This window comes from Sycon ciliatum, chromosome 12 (genome assembly GCF_964019385.1).
Source record: "Sycon ciliatum chromosome 12, ocSycCili1.1, whole genome shotgun sequence".
NCBI classification, from domain to species: domain Eukaryota; kingdom Metazoa; phylum Porifera; class Calcarea; order Leucosolenida; family Sycettidae; genus Sycon; species Sycon ciliatum.
Genome location: NC_088654.1, coordinates 25,569,390 through 25,581,889, shown reverse-complemented (window position 1 = coordinate 25,581,889; position 12,500 = coordinate 25,569,390). Strand labels below are relative to the sequence as shown.

At 49.9% G+C, this 12,500-nt stretch overlaps 1 protein-coding gene across 2 annotated transcripts in view; it reads right to left on the bottom strand.

Annotated features, from left to right (window-relative positions):
- The window catches only part of LOC135828267 (uncharacterized), an 86,101-nt gene that overhangs the window by 62,257 nt on the left and 11,344 nt on the right, over positions 1 to 12,500 (bottom strand). For both annotated transcript variants that reach the window (XM_065340716.1, XM_065340715.1), the window contains exons 15-20: positions 11,231 to 11,561; positions 10,472 to 10,883; positions 9,291 to 9,790; positions 7,876 to 8,109; positions 6,862 to 6,970; positions 5,650 to 5,896 (exon numbers count right to left, since the gene is read on the bottom strand). In XM_065340716.1, the coding sequence (XP_065196788.1) occupies positions 5,650 to 5,896; positions 6,862 to 6,970; positions 7,876 to 8,109; positions 9,291 to 9,790; positions 10,472 to 10,883; positions 11,231 to 11,561 (1,833 nt within the window). The remainder of the gene's footprint in view (positions 1 to 5,649; positions 5,897 to 6,861; positions 6,971 to 7,875; positions 8,110 to 9,290; positions 9,791 to 10,471; positions 10,884 to 11,230; positions 11,562 to 12,500) is intronic.

Genomic DNA, 12,500 nt, shown 5'->3' with positions numbered 1-12,500 from the left:
TTTCGCGTCGTGTCAGAAAAACGTGCATCTTCTTAACCTCTCTATTGTCTCATTTCTCGTTGGCTGACGTAGGGAAGAAACGAGAAACGTAATTCTTTTTTGTCTTTCTTTTTGCATGACGTAACATTTGCTGCGAGATAGCAGGAGCATGCGCTCTGGCTGCGGCATACTTTTTATTCTCGCTTCTTCTTGCTTTGCAAGTGCCTCGTTTCTGCATGTTCAGCACGCTCATTATTCAAGTGTTGCTCTACAATTGCGGTCTGTGGACGCTGGCTACCGTAAAACCGGAAAGTTTAACGACCAAAAAGTCTAACGTTTTTGTAATTTTGGCATGACAACGTGCAGAAAGTTTAACGACGGCTACCTGGCAACCCATCTCATATGCGCATCTTTACACAGACATCTCGCGATAACGTTTCTTCAAATAACGGAAAAAAATTGATCGTTTTAAAACGTTAGACTTTGCGACTCGTTAAACTTTCCGGTTTTACAGTATTAAAAAACCTCAGTGATAAGCTGGACACGTGACATCACCGGAAGTTCCGCCGACTGCTCAACATACACTACCCTAACAAGGTCCCGAATGCAGCATTAGACTAACGGACAAACCAAGTGCCCATCAGCACAGTAAGCAAACGCCGTCGGCTGTTGTGGCTGGGCCATGTGGTATGCGAGGGTCCTAGAGCAACCTCCTACAAAGCCCTGGAATTGGCACTTGACACATCTAAAATCAAGCATCCCCGCGGCCGCCCCGAAAGCGCTGGAACGATGTGGTCCACGACGACCTCAAGCCCTCGGGAACTCCTCTCGCCGAAGGTATATCTCTGACAACGGACAAAGTTGTTTGGTTGCATGTATTTTCTGTATATATTCTTGTTTAGGAGTCCACAATGGCTACGTATACACGGATAATGTACACTTGTTTTCAATGTGGAACAAAAACGAATCGGTTGGGAGACCATATCCGTGTAAACATGGTACACTCCGTAAGGCAGCACAAGAAAAGGTAAGTAGTGTGTTGACAGATGCGTGAACCCCGATTAATCGGGTTAGATGCCAGCTGTTGTTATTAGTATTATTTGCAAGTGTAGTGTATCCTTTCCGTCCAAAACTGTAATCGTTTTCAACTTTCAAGTTCCTTCTATGAACCATGCCTCCCCGTAGAAGGACCCGTCGTGCTGCGAGCGCAGAGCCCGCACGATTGCAGGACGACGTACAGCAGGACGAGGTACACGTGGCTGTGGCGCGCCTGGAGGAGCAGGTCACCCGTATCAGCCTGCTCGAGGCCCAAATCGAGCTGGAAAGGGCCAGGGCAACCCCGGATTCGCCACGCGACAGAGGTCGCAGACAGAGACGCTCTCGGTCATCATCGTCGTCCCCATCATCGTCAAGTTTTGGTAGTTTATCATGTTCACCCAGCCCCAAGAGATGGAGATCCAAAAAATTTAAAAAATCAAAAAAAACTCCAAGAAGGCTCGCCGTCACCAACATCGCTCTCGTGCTCGCGCCACCTCAACGGGCCCCAGCAAGTGGAGGAACGTGGCATATGGACATCAACACGTCGTAAATGCCCGGCTCCAGGAGCGCCTGGACAAGGTGTGGAGGGCGCTGAGGTCGTACCCGCTGAAAAGCACTACAAGGCACCTGAGAAAAGGTGAGACTATTTTGGACAACAGGAAGGAGTGGCTCGCTGTCGCCGATGCCCACGGGGTAGAGGTGGCAAATAAGTTTGTGGAAGGGGGGGGGGGGGGATGACTCATGATGCGTATCATGGTATGTCATAATGCGTATAAAAGCACTAGCGCGGTCGTTCATACTCTCTATATTCAGAGATTCCGATTCAGGTTGAAAGCTCTGACAAAGATATGGATACGCAGATTGAGTCAACTTCTAGTCAAGTACCCTTGAGTGTGACACACACACAAAGGGTGTACGAAGCATTTAAGAAAAAGAATAAGTTAGCTAAGAAGAAATTGGAGGCGGCTCTTGAGAGGCAGTTACGAGCTGATCAAGACGTAAACGCACTCAAGCTGGAAGTGGGTGCGCTCGAAGAAGATAGGACCATCGCAAAATCCAACTACATGATCGCTTTATCTCAGGATCGGGATGAAGATGGGATTGATCTTCGCTAGATGTGATACCATAACATCATGACATCATCGTATGACTCATGATGCGATAGATAAGAACATCCACGAACCACAGCGAACATCCACGAACCACAGCAAACAACCACAAACCACAGCGAACAACCGCGAACCACAGCGAACATCCACGAACCACAGCGAACATCCACGAACCACAGCGAACATCCACGAACCACAGCGAACATCCACGAACCACAGCGAACATCCACGAACAACCACGAACCGCCCATTAACATAGTACTAGTATATAGTCAAATATGGATTTAGATGTACATGTACATGAGTAAGGTCAACACCCTAGACAACCGTATATACATGATGTAGTAATACACTGTACCCAGGTGGTTGTGTATACAGTAGTAATATACATGATGTAGTAGTAATACACTGTACCCAGGTGGTTGTGTGGTTCATGGGGTAGGTCTACGCATGTTCGCGGTATAGATTATGTTAGCACACGAAGAGACGAAGCTAGTTGAAAATCTGATGAGGCCTTTCGTACCATTACTCTTCAAAATCAGTACATGGTGATAATGTGATGAAGCACAACAATGTCAATTTATACAGCATATTGGCGGAAAAGTTGTGATGAAACGTACACAGGCTGAATGATAGTGTGAGTTGCGCCAAAGAGTACACGCACTATAACAGGGAGGTGGGAAGTCAAAATAGCACTAGCTTCCTAACAAACTCCTTCTGTCTACACCGCTCAGGCTGTAGCTTGGCAATGTAAACAGCCTCCAAGCCTCCAAAACTCCAATCGTGCTATTCTACGGCTACCATGGCTAGGTGACTCATCCCTTGAAATCAAAAAGAAAGTCCTCGATCTAGTGCAGCGCTTTGTTCCTCTTTGTTCTCCTATATGTTGCTTCATCACCAGGAAATTATTCCAAACGACCAACAAGGATGCCTTGCCGATGACTAATATTAGCAAAATTATATCTATTTACCTGTGAGTGTGGCCACAGGTACATCGGCAAGGCAACCCAATGCCTAGGTGATCGCACGTCGCAGCATATTCCGCCAAGACTAGTCATGGCCGCAACACCAGGCGTCGACTACGTCAAACCCAGAAGAGGAAGACCGCCCAAACAGAAGGCACTGGCAACAGCCCTGACAAAGCCAACTATCGCCGCTTCACCCATCATACAGTGTGTCGGTTCCAAGAAGGTGCAGACAACAACCAGCGCTCGCCGTAGTACTCGGCTACTACAACAGCGCCAAGTTACACGGACACCGACCAGGAGCCCATCGGATCAGGTAGCGCAGACCAACCCTATCCCGAGTAAGTGTGAACCCAACCAGCGTGATTCACACAACCCATCAGCTGTGAAAAATGATTCTGCAATAACCGCACATCTATCAGCTGTGAAAAATGATTCTGCAATAACCACACATCTTATCATGTCCCCTTCTTGCCTGAATGCAGTACGTAAGAATGTTCCAGAGCACTTCAAGATTCACGCGCGGGCGCGCAGCAAATGTCACCTAGATGTGCTAGAGGCTGTTTACATTGCCAAGCTACAGCCTGAGCTGTGTAGACAGAAGGAGTTTGTTAGGAAGCTAGTGCTATTTTGACTTCCCACCTCCCTGTTATAGTGCGTGTACTCTTTAGCGCAACTCACACTATCATTCAGCCTGTGTATGTTTCATCACAATTTTTCCACCAATATGCTGTATAAATTGACATCGTTGTGCTTCATCACATTATCACCATGTACTGATTTTGAAGAGTAATGGTACGAAAGGCCTCATCAGATTTTCAACTAGCTTCGTCTCTTCGTGTTCTAATATGTTTCCCTCCGACTAAGTCTCTATATAGATTATGTCATACTATAATGAGGTGTGCTTCGAGCAAGGAATGTTGCTCAGCTCGTCAGTGTCACGTGGTCGCCCGGATTCCCCAAAAATGGGAAATCTGGGCATTTCAGGGGAATCTGCCCAGATTCCCCACAAAATGGGAGATCTGGTCAGATTGACCCAATGAACAAAAATCCCAATGGGAGCCATCACAAATCACAAAAGGTTGAAATGCTAGGCATGCGCATTGATCTCAAAGAGGGGCAATTTTTTGCGACAGAGCGCGGAGTGGCGAGGCTTAACCCTTATCCGACCGGGTAGTCAAAAATCGACGACTATCCGTCGATGACGTTAACAAGCTGTAACTCACTTACTTTTGATCGAATCTGCACCATTTTGGTCTCAAAAGAAGCAGGAAAGACCCACCATTTAATTGCAAAAGACCGGAGCGTCTTAGCATGTTCCAAAAAGAAGTTATAAGTCTCTGAATGTCTGTTTTCACACCGCGTACGAAGCAATTTCCCAAATGGTGTAACTTTGGCAATGATTATGTTGCCCTCCTAAAACTTTGCCTGGAGGCCTCCTTGATGGTATTTTCCAAATGTGTTAGCATGAAAGTACAAATTTAAGACTACAAATCGTTTATGAGCTGTGCTTCTCTTAAAAAAATGGACTTGGAGATGGATTTTTGTTCCTCTTACAAATGAAGGCTAGAAACTGTTTCTAGAGAACTCCTCACGGCTCAAGCTCTCCAAAAAGCCCAAGATTGCAATTACATGTATCACCCAAGAGAAACTAAAGTTACCATTAAAATGGGCCGTGGCATCTCGCTGGGACTGAGAATTTGTCCACTTTGACGGTCGGATAAGGGTTAAAGAGTGTGTAGCCCGTTTGAGCGGTCTAGCAGCGCCACCCGCGAGGGAAGTGGCGAGGTTAGCCGACTTCTTGTTGTCTATGTCGCTTGCGCTTGGTCCAATTTGCCATCTGCGCGAGGGCATTCTACAGCATGATATTGTCTAAGAGTTCTTGGTACGCGCCAGTGAAATCGCCAGATGCGCCGAGGTGCGACTTGGAATTTTGGAGCACGGTATTTGAAGACTGGCACGGCCAACCATTTTGGAAAAACTGCCCAAAGGCAACGGTCCTGACCTGGTGCGATGCGAGCGACTCTGGTTGGGGCGGATTTTTAGTAAATGGCAGCGCAGTCGAGGTAGCCAGAGGAGAGTGGTCCAATGAGATTTTGCATGGCCAAAGAAGCTCCAGGTGGAGAGAATTGAGAGCTTGAATCACTAGAACACAAACTAGAAGGAGGTACCTGCATTCACAGAAGCGACAATCAGGCAGCTGTGCACATTATCCAGGTTGGCAGCAGAAGGGAGCTTTTTCAACGGGACGCCATGCGAATCCTCCACGTGTGCATGAAGCACGGAATCTGCCTGGTTGCCGAATGCGTGCCCAGAGAACAAAATGAACTGGTAGACTATTATTCGAAAATAGTTGGCACAGATGATTGGCGGCTGAGCCCAGCTGTTTTTGAACAAATCGACTCGCTGTTGCTGCTGTCCCCGCAGAAGAGGTTGATTGTTGTAGTTGTGTGTGTGGGTGTGCGTGTGAGTGAGGTGTGTTAGGGGTGTGAGCATGTATGGTGTGGCTGCACACAGGAGTGAGAAAGAGAGTAAAACAGAAAGAAGGATTCACTTACTTTGTTGCTGTATCCAGCGCTGCGAGGAGCGACAATGAAACAATGTTCACGGCTACGCTGGGGAGAGGATTCGCAGTGTTTCCACTGTCACTGTCACCGCCACTTCTTCCGTCATCGGCATTGCTGACTGTGCTGCTACTGACATCAGTGCTATCAACAGTGGTCTCTGCAGCGGTGGTGGTGGTGGTGGTGTTGGTGGTGGCGGCTTGTGGTGTGGTCGGTGCTGCAGCTCTTGTGGGCAGCTTACCTGATATATTCACGCAGGATCATGCGCATGCATGCATGCACACACACACACACACACACACACACACACACACACACACACACACACACACACACACACACACACACACACACACACACACACACACACACATGCACGTGTAGGCACGCATGCGTGTGCACACACACACGCACGCACACACACACACACACGCACACACACACACACACACACACACACACACACACATTCCAGTCAACGCTAGTATCTATGGGTCACATGATGTCGGTAGCCATGTTGATTCCACTGTCCACATGCCGTGATCACTTTCTACAGAAATCTAGTCAGATGACAAAGATTTGAACACCACTCTATAGAGATCCCGAACAGCAGCAGCAGAACCCAGGCCCGGAGCCAGCTCCTGAGGGGTGGCACGGCCCCAAGTGGGCCGGCCACATGGCAGATCACTTTCCCATGTCCAATTTCCATGTCAGGGGAGGATGCATCTCTAGCTCTAAGCATATTTCAGGGGCGTGCTCGGCCCCCCAACTAGGGGGGTGCACGGGAGCCGAGGGGAGCCCCCCCCCGGCAATTTTCTGCAATTTGTTTGCAACCTTTCTTGAATTTTAGAGCATATATGCATACATTACAATTGCAATTACCCAGATTGAAAATTTTTGGGGGGTGCACGTGCCCCCCGTGCCCATCGCCGAGCACGCGCCTGTATTTACAATACTGATTGCTCAGCTACGCTTTCCTCTAGCAACGGATACACGTTTAACCAGCACAGTAGGACAAGGAGAACAGTTTAGGAGGAAGAGACTCTAGCGAGGACAGCCTCTAATATGTTTTAGTACTTTCACATAATTGATAATACACTGGACGATCTGTGAAAGCTGGAATTGGAGAAAAAAACTGGTGCGGCCATGGACGCACCAGCCGTGCCCGCAGCAACAGCAGCAGCAGTAAGAAACCCTATAGCCTACCTGCAACATGGATGACATCAGTGGCTAGCTGCTCAGCCAGGACTGTGAACGTCTTGTGTTGTGTTGGAGACCAGTCCAGGCATACAGCGGGTATGTTAGCTCGGATCACCTGATACGCACACACAAACCCAGCAAACACAAACCCAGAGAAAGATGGTCACCATTTTACTGTAGGATGAGAGGACAAGACCAGCAGTCGCTGAGAAGATTCAGGTTGAAATTACCCAGACACAGACACATGCACGCATGCACACACACATCACTAATGGAGAATTCGCATGGTCCGGATCCTGGTATGGGGAGTCCATGTTTGACAGTCCAGCTGCGTATGCTTCACATTGCTGTCTACAGGAGTGTGTTTAGAAACTGTGCTGAGGTATCAATGCACTGACTCTACATGCATCACATGTCTTCACGTGTAAACACTGTATGTATCTGATCTCAAGGACAGAGGGTGGGGGGACTGGGGGCTGTGGAGATACAGTGAAACCTGTCTAAAACGACCGCTCAAGGGACCTTCAAAATGTGGTCTCTGTTACCAGGTGGTCTCCTTATCCAGGGTCATTCGACTGGAAACAGCATCCCTTGATCCTGGTTTCAGTGGTTTTCTACGACAGGTGGTCGCCGTATCCGAGTGGTCGCCTCTACAGGTTTTACTGTAGTTCTACTGCTAGAAAGCCCTATACTTGCTATGCTGTAGTACACTGCAGAACGGAGAAACTTCAGCACCCTGGATCTGTCATAAAGCTGTACTATGCAATAAGAAGTACCTTTCGAGGACTGTGCACTACGCTACACCAGTCATTTGACCTTCGATATACAGTACTTCGGATATAAAGCACAGATCCGTACTATTAGTAGCACGACTAAAACGACCAATTATGCCCGGTAGAGACCAGGTACTTGTAGTGCACGTACACTGAAGTTTCACCCAACAGTATATTTCCGTGGACGATAGTGTCACTACACTCAACCTGGCTAGGGGGTCTACGCCCATCAGTACCCCATACATACCTTTGCATTCTTGTTGACAATGAGCTGATTGATGAGCAGCAGTCCTTGCGCCAGTCTGGATGCTGCTGCTGCTGCTGCTGGTGTTGCTGTAGCGTGTCCGGTGGTATCCGCTCCACCATGTGCTGACTTGGTGCTCAGCGTTGGCGAGGAGGTGCCAGCTGTGGTACCAGTACTGGTCGATGGTGTGGCAGGAATGTGAATGAGCGAGTCAGTGAGTGTGTCAACATTTACAACCTGGGATAAGACATGGCGAAAATGCAGTCGAAGTTAAACCATGACTAGACTAATCAATACCACAGCTTGACACTACACAGGGCAAAGCAAGAGGTGAGTTGAGTTATTAACACAACCAAGTGTGACAAGTACCGTAAAGTACCGCCAGAGTGCCCCACCATCTCATCCTTTCGTGGTCGTATTGTGGAGGTGGTCTGCTGTCTGTAGGTCATACGACATGAACCTTGTACACATATCGCACGTTTTGCAGTCAATCCGTACCTTCGAGCGGACACAAACTCCACACAAAAACCTGCCAAGTGTGACCTTAGTACACTAAGATTCTCACATCGTACAAACTTCGTTGCACTCTGCCATACGATCTTCCTTCCTCTGGCTGTAAAATCAAGGTGGGGCGCTCTCGCGAGACGGGGCGCTCTGGCGGTACTTTACGGTACATGGAAAAAGGAACATACAAACCAATCGGAGAGGCAAATGGACAGACAGACAGACAGAGAGACAGACTACAGGAATACTAAGCTTGTAGTTTAACTGCATGGAGCCCACCTACATTAGCACGCACCCCCCCCCCCCCCCACACACACACACAAGCACACACACACACACACACACACACACTACTACTACTACTACTATGTACAGCTACCCTATCGGGCCACGCCGCTCCCAGAAACGGGAGACAACGACAAGAAGAGAGAAGAGAAGAGAGAGAAATCGCAAAGTCAACAATATTTGGCATGGCGTTGCAAGTCCTGTGGCCTTGAGAACCGTCTTTCGCAATGCTCGCATTCATGACGGCAGTTGTTCCTGGCTGCACGTGACATCCGTTTCGCACGGTCACAGTGATGACGGCTCAAACCAGAACGAGAGCGGAAAGAGCGGAGACAAACATCACATCGAAAAGAGTCAGATTCATGGCGAATAGATATAGTGGGGACATCCGTGGACACAGGACAGCGATGCACAGCCAGCACACACACACACACACACACACACACACACACACACACACACACACACACACACACACACACACACACACACACACACACACACACACACACACACACACACGCACGCACGCACGCACGCACACACACACACACACACACACACACCAGGGTGAATTCCACCACAGATTGATAAACAGGCGTATGTATACACACACACACATTGCTCACCTTCTCACAGCTCGCCGTCATGGTAGCCAAAGCAACACATTTGACATTGACTGTGATTCCAGTCTTCAGGTCTGCAATGAAAGAAGATGATAGCTGTGGCAGTGAGGACTGGGCTGCAGGTTGAGATGCTGGAAGAGGTTCATCACCAGCAACATGAGCAGTTTGAGCAGTCATGCTGCCTTGCGTTGCCACCCCTGGTACGTGCAGTGGCGTGTGTTCCGTGGAGTCGACACCACCGGCGGATGGCACTTGTGTTGGGTCTGCAGATGCTCGTGGTGTACCGTGTACTGTTGCACCCTCACCATCGGAGACTGCAATGATGGCGGCTTCTTCACTCCTCTCACCGACTGCTGTGGTGGCAGCGCTAGCAGGGGAATCCCCTGCGGTGCTGGTGGAGGAGGTGGTGGCTGATTGGCTCGCCACCTGGCGTTGTCGTGCCGCCAGCGTCGGCATGTGACTGAGGTGAAGACTGCCAACATGGGCCAGGCCCATCACAGCACCTGCAAAGAGCAGCATACACACGCACACGCACGCACACACACACACGCACACACAACACAACAATATTCACAGTGCATATGGGGTCAAGGAACAGGGCACAAAGCGATGCGTACTGTAAAACCAGGAATTTTCGATGGTGTAATATTTTCGGTATTCCCCAAAATCAACGGTTAGGTAGCGCGAAAATTTGGGTAAACCAGTTTTCCATACTGCAGTCGACATGCTTGTACGTAGATTTTCGGTGCGTTTTATTTTAGGTAAAAATTACCTGAACCGAAGTTACCGAAAATAAAACTCCACCGAAATTTTCCAGTTTTACAGTATGGTGTGCTGTGACACCGAGACACGTGTCGCCTGAGCACTTCGTACCCCATCATCACTCCTATATCTATAGGCCCTTCAATGTCCTCTGTATGGTCTTCCTTATGATCTGTTAGGTTGTGGAATTAGAAAAAAGAAATTGAGCACAAGCGTGTACAGAAGCATGCACAGGAGCATTGTACACATGCATACAAACATGCACACAAGCATGCATCCCCCCCCCCCTCCACACACACGCATACATGCACGCACCCCCCCCCCCCCCCCCCCTCCACACACACGCATACATGCACGCACGCACGCCCCCCCCCCCCCCCCCCTCCACACACACAAACCTATCTTGAACGCTATTACCATACCTGGCTGATTCAGCAGGGCTAGCGCGGTGATGTGCTTCAATCGCACATTGGCATTCACATCATTCAGCGAGAACAATGGTGAAGACGAGTTCTTCGGCGATTCTGTTGACGAAGATGACGGAGCTTGCTGTCGAGCAATGGCTCGTTTCATCAATGGCGTTAGCTCGTCAAGTGCGTCCGACACGGAGGACAACAGAGGACGAGATACCTCCACACACAGGCGTGAGAGGTCGACAGCAACGTCCACAGGCTGTCTATGCCCTGCTGCTGCTGTCGTATCACATCGTTGCTCGGTGCTGCATGATGCGGTCGTCGTCACTGGGGAAGTCCTGTCTTCATGCATGATATCATGACTGATGTGTGACGACGTCATGCGTGTTGAACGCATGCCAAGCGGAAGGGTGGCTGAGACCTGAGGGACAGACAGAGGGGAGAACGTGACGGAGAAAGAAGACACGGTTGGTGAGCAGGGAAAGCGAACAACGAAAGGACAAAACTCGCGAGCCGCAGTCAGCCACCCGCTGCCATCCACTGGACCAGACCCCACTCAAACCACACAATGGAGAGAGTATGATAAGCCAGTCTTACTTGTACCAGTCCAGCCATACACAAACACACACACACACATGCATGTATGCATGCACAAACACACACACACACGCGCGCGCGTGCACACACGCACGCACACACACGCACACCCACACACACAACGCACTGCAAACAAGCAGCCCCGCCATCGCAGCAGCAGCAGCAGCATACCTTGCAACTGAGTCCACCCAGCTCCAGAGGCCGACCGTACAGATGACAATTGGATGTTGGCAGCACACTGGGATCATCTTCTCCAAGCCATAACACAGTCTCACTGGATTGTTGGGACGACTGTGGTGTCTCCGAAGCAGCTTGCGGTGACCTTGGTGCCACATCATCAGTAGATGATGGCGCGGAATCAGTTGATGACGCAGCTGCGGTTGATGCACCACCAGCTGTAACAACTGGACAGAGTAGATTGTCTGGATGGAAGTGAGCGGAGGTCTCTTTGGTCGGCGATTGGCAGTTGTGCACGTAAGCGTTCTCCAAGCGACAACTCCACCTGACAGCCACAATAACAAGAACAGCAATAAAGAATTCAAAACAAGGACAACAAGAACAACACGGACAAACACCATATACAGGCAACAAAACGTCATAACAGCACAATGTCAACAAGAAAACCAGCGTTGGCAGCAACAGCGACAGCAGCAGCAGCAGGCTGTGTAAATAGTCTAACCAAGAGAAGCCATACTTTCATTGCTACCAGGTTCGGCCTTGTTCCTCTGTGATGTGCCGATGAAGTTACAAGTACAAAGCAGAACTGTATGACAGTGCCCGATTGTCCGCATGCAGGAAGGCAGACAGGAAGGCAGACAGGCAGGTGGGTGGATGGGTAGGCAGGCAGGCAGGCAGGCAGGCAGGCAGGCAGGCAGGCAGGCAGGCAGGCAGGCAGGCAGGCAGGCAGGCAGGCAGGAAGGCAGGCAGGCAGGCAGGCAGGCCGACAGGCCGACAGGCAGGCAGGCAGGTAGGTAGGCAGGTACAACTGGACTGAGGCCTCAGACATATAAACACTACGCTGGGAGCCACACAAGGTAAGCTGTCGCCGTGGAACCTCACCTCCAGCCTGTCACAGGAGAGCAGTTTCGCTATCGCTCAGCTATTGTGGAAGAGCAGGCTCGTCTGGATGTAGCTGCCAGTGGCCTTTGGGGTGGCCGGTTTGAGCGCACTTTCGTTGATGTCAGGGTGTTTAACCCGTATGCGTCCTCAAACCGGGCCACCTCACTGGCCTCAACCTACACTCGGCAGGAGAAGGAGAAACGCCGGGCGTACGAGCAGCGTATCCGCGACGTGGAACATGCTTCATTTGTGCCAGCTGTGTTTGCCACAACAGGTGGAATGAGTCGCCACTGTACAGCTTTGTATAAGCGTATTGCATGCCTGCTAGCAGAGAAGAGCAAGGAGCCGTACAGTGTGGTGATGGCATGGGTCCGCTGCCGCC